The sequence below is a fragment of the Muntiacus reevesi genome, chromosome 6, assembly GCF_963930625.1.
Source record: "Muntiacus reevesi chromosome 6, mMunRee1.1, whole genome shotgun sequence".
Taxonomy (NCBI): domain Eukaryota; kingdom Metazoa; phylum Chordata; class Mammalia; order Artiodactyla; family Cervidae; genus Muntiacus; species Muntiacus reevesi.
The window spans coordinates 70,927,870-70,951,981 of record NC_089254.1 but is presented as its reverse complement, the minus strand read 5'-3'; the positions used below and the strand labels follow the sequence as shown (position 1 = coordinate 70,951,981).

Below are 24,112 nucleotides of genomic sequence, written 5' to 3'. Positions count from 1 at the left end.
TCACTTCTGTCTGATCTGACACTGCATTCTCTCTGAATTCATCTCCTCCACAGGGCCAAGTTCTGCAGAACTTACAACTTTTGATACCCAGGAAAAGACTCACCCACTCAGGACTAGAACATCATGATCAACCATGCCAGTGCCCCCAAGTATGGGTTTGTAGAAGGACTGTCAGTGGAAGCTGGGCCACTTAACCCACCCAAGAGACCTCAGCGGAGCAGTGAGAACAGGCTACCTGTTCAAAGCCCCGGCAGGTGGGGAGGGCAGAGCAGGAACCGCTTCACTGGGTTTCTGAGCAGCAGAAGGCAAACCGCAACCAGACACTTAACCCCATCGCTCACCAGCCATCCGTGTGGCTTTGCCTGTAGTTACAGTTTGAGAAATAGGGGCTAAAGAGCCTCTATGTACAAATGACAGCTTCTTAAAAATGAAGTTTTTCTTCTAAGTTGGCCACATAAAAATAATCTGTGGCAAATAGGCTAAAATGTGAAAATAAGTGACTTGCAGGTCAAGAACAAGCCTAGAAAAAGGAACAGTAAAAATATTAGCCAAAGTCACAGAATACACACCTAACCCTTCTCCATCATCACCACTATCAGCAACGTGACACCATAACCAACAGGAATAACACCTAACACTACTAGACACTTCCTTGAACCAATCAGGGTTCTCTGTGCTCCTCGTGCATTTAATCTGTTCCTCACAATGACTCTAAAACAAAACTCAACCACAGAGAGGCAGGGCAGGAATCTGAGCAGCCTGTCTTCAGGGTCCATGCTTCTCTACTGCTCCAGAAACAAGTCAAAGGAAGGGCCCCTCCAGTAAGACCTCACACAACTTCTACATGATCACTGAGAAAAGACATGCAATGTCTACAGACAGCACATACACACTGGCTCAATGTGCAAATGTATACAACACACATCTAAATTATTAGGAGGGAAAACTACTAAATTGCCTGAGTTTTTTATGATATCTATATAGCTTACTGACAAAAGGAAGAGATCCTAGAGATCGACGACAGAACAGGCAAATTGTAAAGGTTACAAATAGAAGGCCAGGAAAGGGGCCTGTCCTGGCCTGTCCCACAACTTCTGCAGGAGCCAACCACTGACCCTGCCAGGCGCCGTCTACACCCCCAGTGATCGTGCCAGGCTCCTCACCCAGCAGCACCCCCACATCTTGCCCCTGCCCATCCAGAGGGATGCAGTGCGGAAGAGGGAAAAGCCCAGCCTTCGGACGTGGACAAAAAGCACAGCTAAGAAGAAGATGGCCACACAGCAACAACACATATAAACACCCGGCTCTCACATTTCTATCCCTATGGTCACTGCCATAGGCCTTTTTCCCCTTGACAGCGTCAGGGGCTATGTCTCTGATGATGGCATTTTTGAGAAGCAGACTGCCACAATCACAATCCTTGGATCTCCCACACACATCAATTTAATTTAAGAAGATAATGTCTAAAAGACTCCTGGCACATAGAGTCCTTTCCTTTTCAAAAAAGAGTAGCTACTGTTTATCAGCACAATTATTACCGCTAGGTACGTAAATATGATAACCTATTGGGTATTCTCATAGGTGTTTACATTCCACCATATACCAGTGCCAAGTTGCTTCAGTTGTACCTGATTATTTATGACACTATGGACTGTAGCCCCGCCAGGCTCCTCTGTCCATGGGATTCTCCAGGAAGGAATACTGGAGTGGACTGCCATGCCCTCCTCTAGGGGACACTCCTGACCCAGGGATTGAATATGTGTCTCTTATGTCTCCTGCTTTGGCAGGCAGGTTCTTTACCACTAGCACCACCAGGGAAGCCTGTCCCCACTATATGAAGGAGTTCTAAAACGCCTTTTTCTGGAGAGAAGTCAGCAGATATCTCACGAACAATGCTACAGGTGAGTCCCCAGCCTCTCAATGCCTGAGGGCTGACATTCACCACATTATGAGCACACTCCATGCTGGACCCAGAAATAGAGCATGATGCCTCCATGGCCTCCTGTCACCGTGGCCTCCTTCCATGCCACCCATTGCCTGTCCTGCCACCCTGCGGGGCCCCAGGCGTGTAGGCATCCCTGATGTCAGTGGGCCTCTCTCTGCAAGAATCTGGGCCTTGGCCTTCAGGGGACGTGCTCCTGTTTACTTTTCCCAATAGCACAGCCTCCAGTGCCCACAGCCAGGCAGCTGATTCCTTTGGCCAAGGATGTGGCTTCCCTGAGTTGTACATGTCCCCAAGGTGGCCTCTGCCAGCCCACTGCTCCTGGCCATGTGCTTTACCACCCGGCCATGAGAGATGGATCCAGGGCCTCTCAGGGAGAGTCCATACACTTCCCCTCAGCTGGAGGGCTCAGAACAGAGGAGTGCAGCCTTAAGACGAAACAAGGAGGCCAGGTGAGAAGGGGGACTGTGGCGTGTCTGCTGGGGTGTGCACACACGGAGGGGAACAGGAGTGCAGAGCGGCCCCAGGACCGGTGACTGGACCCAGATCCCTTCTTACTGCCTCCAAACCAGGCAGAGCATCTCAGTCCAAGTGGTGGGGCGACAGCGTGTGAGCCCTGGGTTCCCCACACGAGAACACAGTAGCAGTGTTCCTGTAGGGAAACGACACATGGAGATGAACCCCCTGAGGCAGAGGGCACCTACGGGACAGTCTCCAGTGAAGGATTTTCTCAAGCAAAAAAGAACTAGGTGGGTTCAAAAAGTGATTTCCACGGGGCTAGACTGTGAGATAAAACAGAACCACAGTGATCCTCAGACCAGAGAAGCATAAGCCAGACAGATCACGAGATAGCACTGCACAAGGCCAGCCTGTTGCCACCCTTCTGCCCTCCCACTCTTTTGTGTCACACAGGGTCCTTGGGGCCGAGTTGGCCTTGGGCAATGCAGCACCCAGTGGGATCCTGAGATCTCACTGCCTCCCCCACAGAATTCCAGAGGGTGCACAACCACCTGCACACACAACCACGTGCATACACAACCACCTGCACACACAACCACAAGCCATCCACACCACTCTGCCAGGCCCCTTAGTCCTCCTTGACATCCCACACATCACAACTATAAATGCCGTAAGACAGATGATTAAGAATCAAAGAATATTCTGGGCCCGTTCCTGGCCCCTACAAGCCTGGGAAGCTGCAGGACAGGGAAGGAAGCGTGAGCCTGGAATGTGTGGTCTCGTGCCAAGCCCTGGATGGTACTGGAGGCTGTCAGCATCCTTGAGGAGCTCTAGCCTGATGGAAAGCCTGGCTGCTGGGCTCCACTGTCTCCAATCTGGCCGTATCTCATTGCTTCCATTTACTTTGAAGAGAATAACTGTATCTTGTAGGTGGTTAAGGCAGAAGTACTGAGAGTTTTAAAAGGATGTTTGGGATAGCTCCTTAGTCAACTCAGGCCTCGGCTGTACAGAGATGAGAAGGAAACTGACTCTCCAAAGAGCCATTCTGTTTGTCGCCAGCAGGCCATCATTAACTGTATGTGGGAAACAGAGGCGTTGGGCCTACAGAGCTAAACCACCTTGGTCTGTGCTCATGACCTGCACGTGTGGATAGCAGCCAGCCAAGGTCCCCCGTGTTACCCACGTGGGAATTGCCCTGGCACATCCATGTGGGGTCATCGAGGAAAATCATTATCACAGTTGCAAAGCGAAGTGCCAGAAAGTGAGCTCAGCACCTCACACCCATCCCAGTCAGGCCTTGCACCAGCCATCCAGAGAACAATGTTGCAACCCACATCAGGGACTCAGAAAGACTTTGATCCTAACAGACTCAGAGCGCCAGCCTGCGCTCCTGGCCCAGCCCTGTCTTGGCCACACCCTTCTCTGCATTTCCATGTGTGTGTGTGCTCCTGTGAGTATATGTGTGTGTGTATGCATGCATGTGAGTGCATGTGTACCTGCACACCCATGCAGGCCTGCTGATGTGGGGAGAGGGCCTGTGCCAAGAGGCCTGGTGCTGGATCCATGTCCCACGTGCACGCCACAGGTGACTCCTCAGCCCCCAGGGCCTGGCTCCCCCTTTCTAGGTGGAGAGGAACCATCAGGCCATGTGAGACAGGCTGCATCCAAGGATAAGGTGAGAGCGCCATGCACTCTGAGAAGCAGGTGCATCAGCTCTGAAACAGACCCGTGTGGGGTGAGGCAGGGAAGGGACTTCTGGCACCTCCAGGAGGCCGCAGAGCGGGGAAGGAGAGGCGGGAGCTGGCTCCAAGGCACCAGCACGGTCAGCACTGACAGTGGCCGGGCCCTTCCGAGGAGGGGACACACCTGCCTCCCGCTCCCTCTAAGGTTCCATGACAGTGTGGCCATTATGCATCTTTCCTTGAGGCCGCCTAACCCCAAAGCAGCCCTCAGGGCCCATGTGCCAGCGAGTCCACTGGGAGGACGGGGAGCCTAGAGGCAACCCTGGAACTATTCTATGGAGAAAATCCCAAACCCATCAGTGATAACAAGCCCAGAGCAGCCCAAAGCCTTCTCCCAGGTAACCCCACCTGCCTCCGCTCTGTGACACAGAACCACAATTCCAGGGTTCAAGGGAAACAAGAGAAGTCCTCCTCACAAGTCCGTGATACAGATTTACTACCATAAAAACAAAAAATAGCAAGTTGCATTGATTACCTGGGGTTTAAACACCAAATACTAAAGCTGGTGGCTCTGTTTACCGACTGACAACGCCTGACAACAGGCTAAAAGGACAGTAACGCAATGAACCGTCACTCAAAAGAACAGAAAAATTTCATTTGTAAACTCTGGTAAGAGACCAGAAAACAAAAGGAGATGACTCAAGCTACCGACACTAGAGGACAGAAGGAAAATAAGTCATGAGCCACTCACGGCTGGCCCCCTCCCATAAGACTAACGCTGCTCTTTCTGGAAAAATTTCTCATGAGCATGTATCTGTGTAAATACGTTTCATCCCAGTCCAGCGAGGGTGAGGGGAAACTCAGGTTAAGATGGGGAATTCCATGATTTAACTTTGGAAACTCCCGAAAGAAGGTTTCATTTTGGGTTTTTGTCTGTTTGCCTTGCTTCAGTTTAATCGGCATGAGAAGGATCAACGCGGACTCACCTCGGCATGAAATCCCTCGACCTTCAATAATCTGTTTGCAAACCCCACAGACTCTGGCTTTTTTAAAGGCCTTGTTCTTAAAACTGTGCAGACTCGCAGTTACTTCTTCTGGCTGAAAAAATAAAGAGAGAAAGTGTCAGCACTTCCATTGATAGTCCGTTTGCTCTTCCTTTTCCCTTTCAAGAGATAATAAATCCAGCCGAGTTGGTGAAGAGCTGAAACAGGAACTTGACCAGGCAAACAGAGCAAAACAAGACAGCACCGTACCAAGGCTGGGATCCCGGGAGCCTGGGATGCCCCGTCTGCACGCTCAGTGCCAGAGCCCTGGTGACGGCCCACACGCGCCCAGCTCATAATCCCCCGGGTGAAGGGCTTATGTGATAGTGTATCAGCTTCCAGACTGCAGGCTTACAGCTACCACTTCTGCGACAAAAGAATCCACGTGCGTGCCTAGAGTCTTAATGCTTTTTTTCTCGGAAGAAACAATCAGCAAACAGCATGATTATAGCAGAGGACACTAACTCACTGGCCTTCCTGGCCCCTTGGCCTCTCTGAACTCATGTACTGGAGGAGACGCTGTCATCAGACCAGGGTGACAGGACAGGCGGTTCCTCTTTAAACCTGGTACAACATTGAATCCATTACACACACAGGCACTGCAAGGAGATGGACCACTTAGCCTCCAAATCCATGTTTGTAGTGTCAAGCAAGGCTCACAGCTACGGCTGAGGATCTTATAAAAATTCAATTTGCCTCTGAAACTAAACACCAGTCATATTCCCATTTTCTGATATGTGACAGAGCATTCTAACATAACTGATATCCACATGGACTCACAGAAGCCATTACTCACACCAGAATAGCTAAAATTCATCAAGAAGATGAACTGTCACCGAGAAAGGAGACAAATGGTACAGCTACTTTGGAAAGCAGCTTGACAATTTCTTACACGTATTTTTAAATCTACACCAATCTTACAACTCAGACACTTAAAACTCAGACACTTACGACTACAGACACTTAAAAAATATGTCCGCAAAGACATGTGTGAGAATGATCAGAGCTACCTTTTTAAAAAGTGCCCCTAACAGGAAGTAACCTAGATGCCCATCACAAGGAACCTTGACAAACCATGGTATATTCATAAAATGGATATACCGATCATATACCCAAATATTCGCTTATGTATACACAAGAGTAAGCTACTAATACATGCAACATCATGGGTGAACATCAAAAGCATTATTAGGCTGAATGAAAGAAGTCAGACATGAGAACACAGTGACTGGTTCTCTTTATAGGATGTTCATGAAAAGGCAAATGAACCTATCTAGTTCCTCAGGGGCAGTAAAAAACGAGGTGAGCTCTACGACTGTCTCTAAATTCCTACACGGAGAAAGTTTTCAGGATGCAGAGAGGGAAGGGGGAACCAGTAAACCACATGGGTTGAAGAAAAGGAGTTAAGAATTCAAGCTGAATAAGCCAGCAAGAGAGAGTTCGCTAGGCAGAGCACTAGAGAAGAGAGAGCTGCAAAGAACTCTTAAGATCTTCAGAAGGGCCCTCGGAAGCATTCAGCACAGTACCGAAGAGCACGTGTGTACAAAGAGCACGTGTGTGTACACACACACCTGTTTGAGGAAGATACCCAAGGCTGGGGAAAGAACCACCATTTGAGGAAACAGTGCTCACACAGAGCCGAAAATAGTCCTTCTTCCCACATCCAGACCAGAAAAACCCAAGATTCGGGGAATATTGCACAAAAAACAGGAGGATCTTGCCTCAAAAGTGAGGAATGATTAACTATAAACTGAGCACTGCTCCTTGTCTCTCCAAGTAATTTAACTGCATTCCAGAACAAAGCTCAAGAATATCTGTAGAAATTAAAAAATACCCAACACCCAGTAAGGTAAAATTCACCATGCCTGGTACCCAATCAAAAATTATCAGGCATGGGACTTCCCTAGTGGTTCAGCAGCTATGATTCCACTCTCCTAGCGCAGGGGGCCCAGGTTGGACCCCTGGTCAGAGAACTAGATCCCACATGTTGCAAGGATCCCAACACCACAACTAAGGATCCCACATGCCACAACTAGGACCTGGTGCAGCTGAATAAACACAAATAAACAATTTTTTTTATTATCGGACATGTAAAGCAACAGAAAAATATAACCCATAATGAGAACAATCAGTCAACTGAAAGTGACCCTGAACTGACAAGAATAAGCACACAAGATATTAACAGAGTATTATAACTATATTCCATTTGTTCAAAAAGGTAGGTAAGAAAAGATCCAAAATGAACATTTACAGAAGCAAATGTAAATATCTGAGATGAAAAATATTAAAATGCTGGATAAAATTATTGACAGATTAGACACTGCAGTAGAACAGATGAGCAAATTTGAAGACATCACCATGGAAACTTACCAAAATAAAGCACAGAAAGAAAAGACAACCTATGTAAATAAATAGATAGATAAACAAAAAGAGTATCGGTGAACTGTGGGACAGCTTTAAGCAGCTTATAAGACCCTGAAAGAAAATGGGTGGGTGGAGGGATATTTGAAGAAATAATGGCTGAAACTTTTCCAAAACATGAGGAAAATTATAAACCCACAGATTCAAGAAACTAAAAAAAATCTCAAGCACAAAAAAATGTGACAGAAATGACATACGGCACATGAAAACCAAATTGCTCAAACCCAGTTAAAAAGAAACAATCTTAAATGAATCTATATACAAAACTGAAACAGACTCACAAATATAGAAAACAAACCTTTGGTTATCAAAGAAGTATGGAGGAAAGAGAGGGATAAACTAGGAGCAGGGATTAACAAACTATTACACATAAAACAGATAAGCAACAAGGACTGACTGTACAGCACAGGTAAGTATATTCATTATCTTATAATAACCTATAATGGAAAATAAACCTAGAAAAACTTCATATATATATATATAAATGAATCACCGCTGTACGCCAGAAACTAACACAACAGTCTAAATCAACTACACTTCAACTGAAAAAAAAGAGATCTTAAAGGCAGCCAGGGAGGCAGGGGAGCACAAATGACACTCACGGGAGTAAGCATTAAAATAACAGCAGATTTCTCATTCAAAAAAAAAGCAAGTGAAAACACAGGGTCGCCATATAAAGTACTAAGAAAAAACTGACCAATTCAGCAAAAATACACTTCAAAAATGACAGTGAATTAAAAACTTCCTAGAATATACAAAAGCTGAAATAATCTATCACTAACTGACAAGACATGTTAAAGATAGTCTGAGCAAAAGGAAAATAATATTAGATGGAAATATAGCTTTACACAAAAGAATGAAGACCACTAGAAATGGTGAATTACATGGACAAATATGTAAGGTCTTTTACTTCTTACTTAAAACTCATTAGAAGATAATTAACTATTTAAATAAAAACTGGTAATGATACAATGTGAGGTTTAACATAAGTAGAAGTAAAATTTATGATAAAACAGCTCAAAGCTCAGGAAAGGAGAAATGGTAGTATATTACTGTAAGGCTCTCATAATATACATGAAATAGTACACTATCACTTGAAGGCAGACTGTGACAAGCTAAAAAGTTATAACATAAACCTAAAGCAACAACTAAAATAATGAGTTGTAGGTAATAAATAGAAGAAAAAAAACAAATACGTCAAACAAAAGCTGAAATAGAACAAAGCTATTTTAAAAGTTCAAATACTGTTAAAATGGCAAAAAAAAAGAGAGAAAGCAGTAAAAAAGAGAAATGGAAAACAAGCAGCAAGATGACAGAGTTAAACCTCAATATATTAGGAATCACATTAATGTAAATAGTTTCAACATCTTAATTAAAAGGCTGCTGCTGCTGCTAAGTCACTTCAGTCGTGTCTGACTCTGTGTGACCCCATAGACGGCAGCCCACCAGGCTCTGCTGTCCCTGGGATTCTCCAGGCAAAAACACTGGAGTGGGTGGCCATTTCCTCCTCCAGTGCATGAAAGTGAAAAGTGAAAGTGAAGTCCCTCAGTCGTGTCCGACTCTTAGCGACCCCATGGACTGCAGCCTACCAGGCTCCTCCGTCCATGGGATTTTCCAGGCAAGAGTACTGGAGTGGGGTGCCATTGCCTTCTCCAAATTAAAAGGCAGGGATCGTCAAATTATATTTTTTCAAAAAAGAATAGAAAAATATAAAATGCTAGTGTCAATCAAAGAAAAGCTTAAATGACTATATTAATAACAAAGTAGACTCCAGATTAAAGAATATTCCCAATGATATCCATCTGAGCCACCAGGGAAGCCCCAAGATATAGAAAAGCACTGCTGCTACTGCTAAGTCACTTCAGTCGTGTTCGACTCTGTGCAACCCCGTCCCTGGGATTCTCCAGGCAAGAACACTGGAGTGGGTTGCCATTTCCTTCTCCAATGAATAAAAGTGAAAAGTGAAAGTGAAATTGCTCAGCCATGTCCGACTCTTCGCAACCCCATGGACTGCAGCCCACCAGGCTCCTCTGTCCATGGGATTTTCCAGGCAAGAGTACTGGAGTGGGGTGCCATTGCCTTCTCCAATAGAAAAGCACTACATAATAATAAAAGGGTAAAAATCAAGAGAATATGACAAAGCTACGTATCTAATAGCAAAATTCTCAAAATATATGAAACAAGAACTGACAGAATTGCAATGAGAAATAGGCAAACATAGATAGTCAGACATTTCATTACCCCACACTGAATTGTGTCCCCACAAAATTCATATATTGAAGCTTTAACCTCCAATGTAACTATGTTTGAAGTTAGGGCCTTTAAAGAGGTAATCAAGGTAAAATGAGGTCATGAGGGTAGGGACCTAATCCAATAGGGCTGGTGTCCTTATATGAAGAAAAGGAGACACTAGCGAAGCTTGGCACAGAGGAAAGTCCATGTGAGGACACGGTGAGAAGGTGGCCACACAAACTAAGGCAAGAGGGAGGCCTTAGGAAAATCCAAACTTGTCAATACCTTGATCTTGGACTTCCAACTTCCTGAACTATAAAAAAATAAACTTCTGTTGTTTAAGACACCTAGTCTGTGTTATTTCATTATGGCAGAACTAGCAAACTAATATAGCCTTTCTCAACAATTAGCATTATTTTTATAAATAATTGATAATTACTGCAGAAAATAAGCAAGGATACATAAGCTTTGAACAATATTATCAATATCTTGACCTAACTGACATTATAGAACATTTGACCTAAGAGTGGCAGAATACACATTCTTTTCAAATGCATATGGAATATTTAGTAGACAAGACTAAGAAAATTTTAAAGTATTCAAATTGTACTAAATATGTTCTCTGACCACAATGGGATTAAATTAAGAATCAGAAACAGAAAGATCTCAGTAAAATCCCCTAAGTATTTGGACCTCAAGTAACTTCTAAATAGTGTATAGATTAATACACCATGGCAATGCACTGTTATTACATACTTGTTTACATATTTGTTCCTGCCTTTTTCAAGAGACCATACACTTTTCCATAGTAGGGCTCTTGAACTCAGTGCCTACAAAACAGGAATGAAGGTGCTACTATCATGAAGTCCATGACATTGGCAAGGCCCTTCTGGGCTGTAACCATAACCAACACTGTAACCATAACCAACAAACGGAGACATTAGGATGCGAGATCAAGACCTCATAGCCAACGGATAAGGAATATGGGCTCAGACCCAGTCTCCACTCCAGCCTCATGCTCAGACAGGAGTAGACATTCAAGTAGCTGACACACACAGCCCTCTATCATAATCCCCCAGCTGGCACACACTTTCCTCCCTTATACTTCAGTTATTTCTTTACAGCCTTCTCTTCTGTGTAATTTCCTACAGGCAGGACACCAGGCTCTTATCTATTTGTCTTCCAAGGCCCTGCACAGTGCCTGGCACCCTCAATTAATACTTGTCGACTGAATGAATTGGCTGTATTCTGTGAGCCAAGAGGGGATACTGTGACGTTTTATTCCTTACAAATACCTTTATTACAACCAGGGAGAAAGAGGCACTGTGCTCCTGTGGTTTTCCTGCCGGCTGGGCCACAGTTAGAAACCTGGAGGAAGGAAACAGCAGAGGCGCTGTGTGGAGGCCGAAGCCATTTCAGTGGCTGGATGGTGGAGGAATTCATTTCAGATAGTGTAATAACATCTGCTCACGCTTCATCTGTACATAACATCTCCATTGTGAAGTGAGCCTAGACGGGATTAGGCTGCCTTTGTTTTCACCTGATACTGTGCTTTCATTTCTCCCAAAGAGGCGGGCCCAATGAGTGCACGGGGGACAGGGGAGGCCGAAATGCTGAAGCATTTAGCAGGCTCAGTTCAGGAATCTAAATTGCATTTAATTGTTAGGAGCAGACAGTGGGAAGGGTAGAGAGCAAGGCTGCCAGTTCTACACGGACTCCCTGAGGGGTTCAGGGTAATTAGTGCTGGTCTTGATGGTGAGGTCTCTTTTTAGAAAGAAAAATCTCTGCAAAACTGAGCGAGGAAGTGTTCCACAGGCGTGCAGCAGGGTAACCTTTTGCTCTGCTCTGCGAAAATGCAAAACCTCACAGTCCCTCTCTGCTCAGTTCTCTAGGCTAATGTTGCAGTGGCAACAGTTACCCTCACAAAGCCTAAACCAGCACAATCCAAGCCTCTTTTCCTTTCAGGAGAGAGGATTTCGGTGTGTGTTTTCCTACCTGGGAAACCTTCAGTAGCATTCAAGGGGGGCAGACGCACTGAGCAAAATCACCAAGCAACCTGACTCTGAAGTTAAACGCTACAACTTCCCAGCGTGAGGAGAGCCGGCCCCAAACCTCTGGAGTGATCCTGCCCAGAGATGCCTCCACCCACCAGCAGCCAAGGGACCCAGAGCACAGGGACATCTGCCTTCCGCACACGGTCCCCAAGCTTCTCAGGAGTAGCGTCTGATTGTTAAACTAAAAATCAGAATGAGCACAACTCAAAGTGCTGTGAAATGGCTGACATTCTGCCAACTTCTCACTCCTCAGAACCTTCATAAGTTTCCAGCAAAACGAATGCAATAAATGCCTAATTATTAGACTCAGAGAGGGGACTGTTGAACGTAGTAGGGAGCCGCCTGTGCATCTGCTCAGTTTAAGTCAAGCGCCATGGAAGACAGTTCCAGGACCAAGGGCTGTAACATGGCCCTGGGGAACTTGCACTTCTGCAACAACGCTCGAGCATCCTCACACACCCACAGTTACAGCACCCTTTTCCTCTGCAAAGAAACACAAGCTAGAAGGGAGTCCGTGAAACTGCCAAAGTTCTGCTTCCATTCCAGCAAGGGAGGCCAAGGAAGTGTGTTCAAGAGGGAGGTGGTTTCGAAAATTAAGACCAAAGCTGTCTCCCACTTCACGTGGGCTCACCAGGGCGCCGGCCTCCCACCAGGCAAAGCTCTGCTTTCCCTCGCTCGTTCTTTCCTGCTCAAGCAACAGGCGCACACAAGAACACACACGAGACACGCGTACACAGACAAGAAATACGCGCACTCGTGGACATACGGGCACGCGCAAAGACCAGGGCACAAGCGCGAGCGTGCACGCGCAGACAAGAGTGCAAGGGCACCCGTACACACTTGCACACCTGCGCGCAGACCGGGGTACGCGGGCACACACAAGCACACGCGCGCACCAACCCAAAAGTGCTTCCACTCCCAGGGAAGTGGAGTCCTGTCGCAGCTCCCAGTTCCCGGCGCGCCGGGGTCCCGGCTCCCTGCGCCCTCCCCCTCGCAGAACGCCCACTCACCTGGCGCCGGTGCCGGCGAGCCCGCGCCCCGCGCGCGCACCCCCCAGGCGGCCCCGGGGTCAGGGCGCGCAGCCGCATGGCCGTCAGGGCCCCCGCGGGGGGTCGGGCCGGGCGAGGAAGGCCGAGGCAGGCGCGGACCCCTCCGGGGTGGCGATGCGCGGCAGGTATGCCTCCTGGGCCCCTGTGTCTGGGAGTCCCAGGAGAAGTTCGGCCCCGGGAGCCCTGAAATGAAGCGGTCGCCAATTCCAAGTCCACTCGGCCGTCAGGAGTCAGATGCCGCGAACAAAAGCCAGACGAATGAGCGCACGGCCCCCCGGCGCCCCTCCATCTGACACGAATTAGCGCTCCCTTCCCCCCGCCCCTGACCGCAGCTCCGGAGAAGAGGAAAAAGGTTTCTCAGCCAAACCCAGGAAAAGTGGCGAGGAAACGCCTCCTAGGACAGGGGTGGGGGGCTAACCCTCCATCGCCCTCCAACGCCCTTGGCCCTCCCACTGGATTACCCCCGCCTTTGGCTGGAGTACAGCTTGACTAGGATTTCAGACCTCTCCAGGAATGCAGATCCAGGGACTTAAAATCAAAAGCCGCAGGCTGTCTGGCTTTCGGGATTTTAAATCTTGTATATTGTCCAGTAAACTTGCATCTGTAATGGTCAGTATCACCGGTAACCTATACTGCTAGCAAACAGTGGCTCTGGAGTGGAAAGAAGGAAAACTCTAATACAGAAAGGTTTTCTTTCCAGTTTGCCTCTTCAACTAAGAAAAACAAGGAGCAGCCTTGCCAAAGTGGGATGAGAAACAGGTAGAGGTTCCAGCAAGCTCAAAGGAAGTGACCAATGGGCCTTCCGTAGCTGGGGTCTGGGATCCACAGCACCCCTCCCTGTCCTTACTATCCAGAGAGCCATCCAGCTCCCAACAAATCACAGCCGAGTTTCCTCTCTCGGTCTGTGATTTTAGAAGGAAATTAAAAACCTGTTTTTAATTTATTTTAAGGAGATAAAGGTGACTGGGATGGTGGGGACAGGGTCTCACATGAAGAGGAAGCCAGACACCTGTAAAGGGGAAGGGTCCCTTAGCCTCATGAAGCACAGCCCAGAGGGGTAAGGTGGGCCTGATCCACAGACAGAATGGCCCTTTGCCTGTCAGACCCCACAAGACTGAGTCGTCTTGGGCAGGGCTCGTGGACCAGTGGCTCTTAGCTCTCCACCATGAGAAGCTCTGGTGACATTCCTGGAAAGGGGTTCCTTGACAGTGGACTTGTTCAGTGGAGGCCACCTCCTCCCTTCCGTGGGGTCCCGTAGAGGAGGCCGCATGCAGGGGAGCATGTGGCCCAGGGAGCTGGGTGGTCTCAGACCTGCCGGCTCACTGTGTGCATAGCAGGGCCATGTGCTCTCGTGGCTCAGCCTGCCTCCGTGCCCAGCCCAGGGTGCAGCCGCACTAATGCCCTGTGTTGGTCTAATGCTCTGACTTCAGATCTTCAACTCCGCTAGCAACTCCAAATGTCTTAGCTTTGGAGAGCAGTCTGGGTGGGCTAGACCCTGGGCCTTTATGGTTAACACATGTGCACATTCCAGCCATCAATTCAAAGGCCGACATTAACCTCTCAGGTTCTGGCACCAAATACCCATCTTTCCATTTCTGGGGGTGGAATAGCAAAGCTGCTCTTTGACTTTCAACAATACACACACACACAAAAAAAAAACCAGAAACACATCATTCTGGCTTCTCACCTGGCAGCCACCCATTCATTCTCATTTCGCCTTCATCCTTCAAATAAGAGTATATTCATCTGTCTCTATATTCATTCATTCGTTTGTTATTTTCTAGATTCATTCATCATTATTCACTTTTTCTATAAAGGAGTCAAACTTTAGTTTTTGTAAATACCTCTCAGTTCTATTTCTTCATACACATCCCTCACCCCCATGTGATCACAGGATCCCTAAGAAGACACATCTGTATCAGATTTGAGTCCCCATCATTGAGAACAAGATAGAGCCCAGAGCTGTGTCTACAGGCTGAGCTAGAAGCATACTCTCATCTGAGGGCACACAAGGCAAACATTTTCCCAGGAATCAGCTGGATCTATCACCAGTCTCACCCATGGAACCAGCAGAAGGAACCTCAATCATAGCAAACAGGTAACTTGCAACATGATAAAACTTGAACTCATGGATGGGGCTGCACACTCTATGGGGCCCTTGGAAATGATGGTCCTGATCACCAGCGTATCTAGGCCCATGATTGCCAGGTTGGAGGACAAAATAGATGACAGGTGTTTTCATAGGGACACCTGAATCTCCTCTGATTCGATTAAAAAATACATCATTCAGAAAATACCCACAATTTATTATTAATAATAAATACATGCATGCAATCACATCTCACAGATGATAGCACAGTGGGCTATCACAACTCAGTGAGAATCAGGGATCACAGATAGTCCACTGAAGTCCAGAACACCAGAGCCCAAGTGAACTTCCCAAACACAAACCTGCCAGGACTTTGCCTGCTGGCCCCCTCTTCAGCCCCTTTTCCCTCTAGCCTGCCACACCACCCCTCAGAGGCAAGCTGAATCATAAGGGTTTGGGGCCAGCTTGGCCTAGGGACCAAGCCAGCTACTCCAGCCTTGCCAGACACCCCACTATTGCACTGCGAGCCTAGCCTGCCCCTGGTAAAGTGACAATCCTCCTTGTTTCTTGCTGGCCTGACATCTGCTTCTGAATTCTGGCTGCACCGAGTCCCCAACAACAAAGGAGGTTCTTCCTGCACAAGATGGACTTCAGGGGGCCCGGGTCCAGACTTTGAGGGCAAAGCTCCACCACCAGGCCTCGGGGCTATATCGCCAACCCAGACTGGCCAGGGGACACAAGCTCAGCAGTGAGTCCAACCCTAAGACGAGATGCGAGGTTGGCCCGTCCGGCATCTAACTGAATGGAGGCTACTCTCATAGGCCATCCCAGAATGCTGATGAGCAGCCTGTGTGCCTGGCATTGCAGGGACTACAGTGACAAACGACTCTCCTTTACCCGACGGTGGGAATGTCTGTATGTGGCATCATGAGGGGGGCAGTGAGCCCACTCATGGGACTTCAGGGAAAATAGATGACAGGTGGGCTGAGACCTAGAAGAGAGATGGACATTTTTGAGTCAGGGAAAGAACCAGGAGACCATAAGACAGGGTGTTTGCGTGAACGGAAGCACAGCATGCATTTGGGGCATGGATGGCAGGCAGGCAGAGTCCGCATCCTAAGAGCAGGCGTGGAGAGGAAGGGGGCCCCACAAAGCAAGCCAGGGCCCAACCCTGAGGGCAGCAGGAGTCTCTGGCAGTGAGAGAGGAGGAACCACGTGAATATACTGTGTCCTGGAACCACTTGGCGGAGAAGGAGTTTACTAACACAGGAAGGGAGAGTATTTCAGTGACAGCCATGCTGTGGGACTGGAATCAGATGCTGGTGTAACTCATGTTTTAAATGCAGAGACACAGATACAGAAATGAAAATCAATGCAAATGTGCACATGCACACACACACCCATGCACAGGCATGCACCCATACACACAGAGGCACATATAAACTCCCTACACTCCCCAGCTCTGTCTGAGGTGGGGGAGGGAGCACCTAAAGCAGCCCCCAAGAGTAGTGGTTACATGCAGCACCCACATCCCTGTTTCCCAGTAAAAGAAATCAGGGCTCCCCGGAGACATGGCTGATTTCAGATCTGAGTCAGGGACGGTACAAATGCCAGAAGGTAAGGAAACACTTCCAGAATGGTGGGGCTGCATGAACAGGGGGCTGAGTGGGCCTGCAGAGGCTGTCCTGGCCAGAACTGGGACAACCTGAACATCAAAATAGTGATAATACTGGATTTTGTGTGTGTGTGTGTGTGTGTGTGTGTTAGTCACTCAGTCATGTCTGACTCTGCAACTCCATGGACTGAAGCCCGCCAGGCTCCTCTGTCCATGGGATTCTCCAGGCAAGAATACTGGAGTGGGTAGCCATTCCCTTCACCAACGGATCGTCCCGACCCAGGGATCGAACTCAAGTCTCCGGCACTGCAGGCAGATTTTTTATCATCTGAGCCACCTGGGAAGCCCCTAGCCCCTCCAGAAATCCCAGTTCTGCAAGATGTTCGAATCTTGCTATTGGCATCCAGCTGTTGGCAATCAGCAGAGGCTTTGGGAAGTTTAACCTAGTGAGCAGTGCTCCACCATCACAACAGAGCCGACCTCCTAAGGGTGGTCCCAAACCCTGGTTATTTCCCCAGGTCGGGTGTGAGGATAGAGGCATCTCATCTGGCCTGTCCCTTCTGCCAGAGCATCCAGACAGCCCTCCTGTGTGCCTGGGAACTGGCCCCTACGGGGAGGGTGTGGTTGGAAAGGAGACACTGACAGAGCACCCTCTGAGTCACCAAGCTTCATCTCTGGATCGAACCCCAGTCTTTTCATTCCTCCATAGTTCTGTAAACCCAAAATGCCCAATATTCCCTAGCTTTGACCAAATCTGTCTAGACCACATCAGGAACTCTGGGTAGGGATTCTGCACATGAGGGTCCAATGTTGCCTCTTCCAAAAGGCAGGGCCGAGATGGGCTGCAGAGGCTGCAGAAGAGACAGTGCCTCGGGGCACTCGACCTGCTCTACTCCTTGCTATGTGTCTGCTGGTTTGTAGTCATCACCCTGGGCCTCCCATTTCTTCGAAGGCTAACGAGAAGAATAAGCTCACTGCCGACCTCAAACAGTCCCTGTGTAGTTCACCCCAAAGCGGAGGGGCTTTGGTGCGATGCCCACCAAATATTCTTCCTCCCCTGCTAAGTCAAACCAGTCAATCCCAAAGGAAATCAACCCTGAATATTTATTGGAAAGACTGATGCTGAAGCTCCAATATTTTGGCCCCTTGATGTGAAGAGCCAACTCATTGGAAAAGACCCTGATGCTGGGAAAAGATTGAAGGCAAGGGGAGAAGGGGGCAACAGAGAATGAGATGGTTGGATGGCATCACTGAATCAATGGACATGAGTCTGAGGAAGCTCTGGGAGATAGCGAAGGACTGGGAAGCCTGGTGTGCTGCAGTCCCTGAGGTCGAGAAGAGTTGGACACAATTTATCAACTGAACAATGACTCCTGCTAAGATGGGTCCCTGCACAGCCAGAAGAGTTTGGAGGACTAAGGTGAGAGGCCCCAAGTAGACAATGAGGAGAAAAATCACAGTTTCTGAGAAAGATGCGGTATTTTCAACAATATAAAGTGAAGTAAAAGTCACTCAGTCATGTCTGACTCCTTGCAACCCCATGGACTATACATTCCATGGAATTCTTTAGTCCAGAATACTGGAGTGGGTAGCCTTTCCCTTCTCCAGGGAAGCATCCCAACCCAGAGATCGAACACAGGTCTCCCACATTGCAGGCAGTTTCTTTACCAGCTGAGCCACTGGGAAAACCCAAGAATACTGGAGTGGTTAGCCTATCCCTTCTCCAGCCAATCTTCCTGACCCAGGAATTGAACTGGGGTCTCCTGCATTGCAGGTGGATTCTTTACCAACTGAGCTATCAGTGAAGCCCTCAATATGAACAAGTTTTAACTATTTCTGAAGTCTTTTTAAAAAGCAGACATTGCTTCTGTTTATCATCGTCACTGTGAATGTGTATCTGCAGTCCCAGGATAGGTGTGAGGCAGGCACGACTGAGTTTCATCTTGCTGTGGGGAAGGTAGGACTTTGGGGTGACTCCCCCATATGTGGGTCACCCTTAAACTCAGTGAGGCCATGATGGAGCTGGGACTGCACCCAGCCCCATCAATGTATTCTCAAAGAGAGTTTAATAATTAAAATCTCTGATTTAAATTCCAACAAAAGCAAGTTTCCCAGCCTGGTATGATGCTCCTGACTTGAAGTAATCTCTCCTTAACCCAGATCATGCCCCAAGATGCTTCCAGCACATGAAAAGAGCGTTTCCTGTAAATAACAATGCTTGTTGCAACTCAGAAAAAAAGACAGCAAAATCTCCATCCAGGCCCAGAGAGCAGGAATCAGCGTCTACCGGAGGCAGACACTGTCTGTCCAGGTCAGACAGAAGTCACACTGCCTGGGCACTCCCCCATCACAGGCTTTCTCTGTGTCCTCAGGCCCCACCCCCATGCATAATAAACTATGTGTGTCCTCCAGGAACCCAGGCTGTGCCGGATACACATTACTGGAGGAATGAATGACTGTAAATCAATAAAGACAGATGCCAGGTTTTAAGGCAGTGGTCACTAGAGGCCACACCCCATGGTCACACCTGGGTTGGGCCTTGGAACTTGTGGCCTCATGTCTGCTGCCCTTTGATTTCTGATTAGCTGATTGACAATGATTCACAGCACCATTCACCCACCTTCCATTCTTTCCCCATAGTTCACTGTGTGGGAGGGACAGAGAGTTGATAAAGCATGAAGAGGAAAGTGGCCCCAGTGATGAGAAAGCTTGGGGTGGGGGCACTGGGAGCCAGACTCAAGATCAGACTTGACTGTGGAGAAAATGGGGAGTCAGAGGTTTACTAGCAAAGGGGCAGGAGGGGGGCAGAGGGTAGGGGATGGGAGGGGGCAGACCTGCTGCAAAACAGGCCAGCAGAGTGGGGACGGGTATTTCAACCAGGACCTTAGTGGTGGTGGCAGCAGGAAGAGTGGGAGCTGACTCCAGGGGGGTCACAACCACCAAAGATGGGCTGGGAATTAAGGGAGAAAAACCTGGTTTGGTAGACGGGATGGAGACCAGGACTTTCAGAGACTGTCAGCACTCACTGGAGGAAGGGGGCTTCGGATCTTTCATTACTGGCATGCTTTTGCTACAGTCTCTCGTTGGGTAGGTGGGGGTGGACCCCTGTAAGCATAGGTATGGGGTTCTGCTCGCTAGCTCTCCAGTCTCCTCTATCACAAGTACAGGGTCTCAGGGACCATCTACTGTTCAATCAGCTGATCAAGCCCACTGTACACCCACTGTGCATGAGTTTGGGATGGCCACGGTCAAGGACACAAGCAAAGGTCACCACCTGCAAGAAGCACTCAGTCTGGCCTCCAGGAAACCTCTGTAAGGGGTGCTGCCACCCACCCCCGTCCACAGTGGGCTCCCACCAGCGCTTAGCCACCCCATGCACACCAACACTCAGAGCCTGTTGCCCTTGGCAAACGAAACGCATAACAATGTCTTGACCCTTTGCCCAGCTGGCAGGGTGTAAACCTGGATGACAGCAGGTGCTCCCAGCAGCCTTGACTCTCGCTCCCCTGCAGTCAAGCCTCACCAACTTTTCTTCCTGTGCTGACTCCCCGGCAGACACAGAGGCTGCAAGGCACCCACCTTTAAAGACAGCCACCCTGCAGGCTTCCCTGGTGGTTCAGTGGTAAAGAGTCTGCCTGAAAATGCAGGAGATGCAGGATGGATCCCTGGTCCAGGAAGATTCCACATGTCTTGGAACAATTAAGCCCACGCACCACAACTATTGAGCCAGCGCTTCAGAGCCCAGGAGTCACAACTACTGAGTCCACACACCGCAACGACAGAAGCCCGTGCACCCTAGAGCTCGTGTTCCGCAAGAGAAGCCACTGCAATGAGAGCCTGCACACCTGAACCAGAGAGTAGCCCCTGCTTGCCACAACTAGAGAAATGCCTGCGTAGCACAAAGACCCAGCACAGCCAAAAACAAAATTATTTTTAAAAAAATTATTAAAAAGCAGAGACGTCACTGTGCTGACAAAGGACCGTATAGTCAAAGCTATGATTTTTCCAGTAGTCATGTATGGACATGAGAGTTGGACCATAAAGAAGGCTGAGTGCTGAAGAATTGATGCTTTGGAACTGTGGTGCTGAAGAGGACTTTTGAGAGTCCTTTGGACTGCAAGGGGATGAAACCAGTCAATCTTAAAGGAAATCAACCCTGAATATTCATTGGAAGGACTGATGCTGAAGCTGCAGCTCCAATACTTTGGCCACCAAATGTGAAGAGCCAACTCATTGGAAAAGATCCTGATGCTGGGAAAGATTGAAGGCAGGAGGAGGGGATGATAGAGGATGAGATGGTTACATCTCATAGCATCTCATAGCATCACCAATTCAATGAATGTGAATTTGAGCAAACTCTGGGAGACACTGAAGGACAGAGGCGCCTGGTGTGCTGCAGTCCACGGGGTCACAAAGAGTTGGAAACAACTTAGTGACTAACAACAACGACAAAAATTCTTTTAAAAAGAAAGAAAAAAAGATGACCCTTAAAAAAAATTTTTTTTAAAGATGACCCTTGTGTGACCTCCAACCCCTGCCACCATCATGGCTCATTTCATAATCCTCTTCCAAGGAAACTCCTTCAAGGGTTGGCTAGAGTCCACATCAACTGCCTGGGTTCCATGCCTGGGATTGACAACCAGAATTTCCTCTCCATCCTCCCAAACTGCCCACCAGTCCCCATCTAGCTCATCACACCCAGCTGCTCCTCACCCACCCCAGTTGCCAGCTCACCTGCCTGCTACCTACATGCCACATGTCCCTCTCCTAGTTCCCAGGCCCCCACGTCCCAGGTACCTTCTCTTTCTTGGGTCCTGCTCTCATCTCCCTTGGATGGTCCTTGTCCCCTGGGCACCTCTAAGTGTCCTGGACTCTTCTGTGTGCAAACTCCCCCCAGCTGTTCCCTCCAGCCTATCCTATCCTCATTGATGACACCCCACATCCCCTCCAGACCTTCCCTTCTGACCTGCTGAGTCCCAGGTATCACTGGCTCCACACCTCCACCGGGCCATCCCCTGAGCATCGTTAACCTCAGCCCCCCAAGTCAGAACTCTGGGTTGTCTCCTCACAAATATCATATGGCCACCCTGCCAGCAAGCCCTTCAAAACGAATCCCCAAAAGACCTTTCTCTGGTCTCCATCCCCACCACACCTGGCCCCCTATCAGGAAGCTCACTGGCTCTCTGCATCCACAGGCCCTGCCTTAACGAAGCACAGCACGCTCCCCAGCTTTCACAAACACACTTTAACCAGAAAATCCCAAATTTCTGACCTTGGGCCCATAGACATTCAAGCCAGCCCATGACCACCCTGGACCTGTTCAACTCCCCTGCTCTTTTCCCACCTGCTCGGTAAGCTGCTGTCTCAGGACGTTTGCACCTGCTGTTCCTGCCACCTGCAACTCACCCGCGTGGCTTACTCTTAACTTCCTTCAAATCTCTGCCAAAACGCTACCCTCTCTGAGAGGCCTTGCATGACACCCATGGAGATAGCCCTCCCACCTCGGCCCATACTCGCTCTCCTCATGTGGCCTGGTTATCCTTCAGTGTCCTTTCGGCTACCTATCTCCTGTCCTGGGAGCATTGTGGATGGGTTTACTGCTTGTCCATCCAAGAGGGCAGGGACCCCATGTGCCTGGCTGGCGTGGGATTCCCCATGCCTGAATCAGCACTAAGCAGAGACTGAGTGATGAATGAATGAATGAATGTGCTCCTCGCGGCCCTTGGCAGGCCCCTCACTGACCGCTTCAGGCCTCCCCGCCGTGCAGAGCCCAGTTGCTGCATCTGGCCCCTCTGGCAGGGTGCCCACCTGGTCTCCTCTCTCCCCTCCTGCCTTCCACCTAGAGGCCCTTCATCCCAAATGCCAAAACACATCGCCCTCTCAAGGCGACATGGCTGAGGTCCACTGGCCCCCAGCCCATTAAGCACGTACAGTGTCCCATGCTCGCCTCTCCAAGCATGTCACACGTCATCACAGGAAGACCCGTGCCTGTTTGCTGGAAATGGCATCAGGGATGCTACCCCGGGCTGCCACTCGGCAGCACCTGCAGGACAGCTCAGCATACTGCCCTTTGCAGAGTGAAACACACAAAGCAAGACAGTAGCAGCCAGACCACAGGGACCCTGCCCCAAAGCAGGAGAAGCACAAGACATGCGTGTGCAGCGTCCCAGTCGGCAAGGCGCATGCAAACAAAATCTACGTCTCTTCATGTAAAACATGCATGGGGTGTGCGATTCCACACAGGAACATGTTCTAAAGCAATGAGCACACAGGTAGATCAAGGTTTAGATGGAAGACCATTCCTCACAGAAGTGTGCACAGCAGGAGAAACTGGACGCAGCTCCAATATCCAATGAAGAGCCAACTCATTAGAAAAGACCCTGATGCGGGGGAAAACTGAAGGCAGGAGGAGAAGGAGATGACGGAGGATGAGATGGTTGGATGGCATCACTGACTCCATGGACATGGGTTTGGGCAAGCTCTGGGAGATGGTGATGGACAGGGAAGCCTGGCATGCTGCAGTCCATGGGGTCACAAAGAGTCGGACACAACTGAGAGACTGAACAACAACAAAATTTCCTGAGACAATTTGATGGCACTAACACACAGGAATCTTTAAGAGTATACCATCATAAAAAGCAGCAATCAGATCCATACTCATTGACATGAAAACACTCATGATATATTGGGAGAGGCACAAAAGAATCTAAGTTTTGATCGTTCCCACCAGTCTTTCCCCACTCCGGGGGCATCTTGCCACCCCGAAGGAGAACTGGTTCTGGGGTAACTGAGATGCTCCTCCAGGTTCACTCCCAGCCCAGGAGTGTGAACTCACTCTGCAGAGGGGCAGCCAGGGCTCAGCCTCCTTGGGCGCCACGTAAACACCAGGAGCATTCCCTGGAACACCCGGCCCCCAAAGGAGTTGACTCTTTGCAGTGCCCCCACTGCCTCTTTCTTGACAGGCCAACAGGGCCCCCTGCCACCCAGCAGACAGACAAGCCTGGGGCCCAAGCCTGGGCCCCGCTGGGTCCCTCCCCGTGTGCGCATCCCCCTCAGGACCCTGACCACGTGTCCATGCATGTGCTGGCGCTGGATGCCAGCAACGGAGCATGAACGAAATAAAGACTTTGTCTTCACAGGGCCTACATTCCAGGAGGTAGCCAGGCAGGCAACAGAGACAGCACATGGCATATGCCAAATGCTCGGGAAAAATTAAGCCAAGTGAAAAAGACAGAAAACCATGCCAGGGACATGTAACGGCAGGGTGCTTCTTCATCAGGGGCGATTTGATATTTTATATACAGGTGACTGAGGGGCTTCCCAGGTAGTGCTGGTGGTAAAGAACCTGCCTGCCAATGCAGGAGACATAATAAGAGCCACAGGTTTGATCCCTGGGTCAGGAAGATCCCCTGGAGGAGGGCATGGCCACCCACTCGGGTATTCTCACCTGGAGAAGCCCAGGGACAGAGGAGCCTGGTGTACTACAGTCCATGGGGTCGCAAAGAGTCGGACAGACTGAAGAGACT

General features: G+C 49.0%; 1 protein-coding gene across 6 annotated transcripts in view; it reads right to left on the bottom strand.

The window, feature by feature from the left end:
* The window catches only part of TNS3 (tensin 3), a 219,242-nt gene that overhangs the window by 169,072 nt on the left and 26,058 nt on the right, over positions 1 to 24,112 (bottom strand). For 3 of the 6 annotated variants that reach the window (XM_065939891.1, XM_065939884.1, XM_065939890.1), the window contains exon 2: positions 5,070 to 5,181. The exons of 1 other annotated variant lie outside the window; for it this stretch is intronic. Coding sequence is in view for 2 of the 5 variants with exons in the window: in XM_065939884.1 (XP_065795956.1) it covers positions 5,070 to 5,181 (112 nt within the window). In the remaining 3 variants the exon portion in view is untranslated. Of the gene's footprint in view, positions 1 to 5,069; positions 5,182 to 12,843; positions 13,161 to 24,112 lie in introns of those variants that run through there. 2 more of the 6 variants (XM_065939885.1, XM_065939888.1) reach the window with 2 other exon arrangements.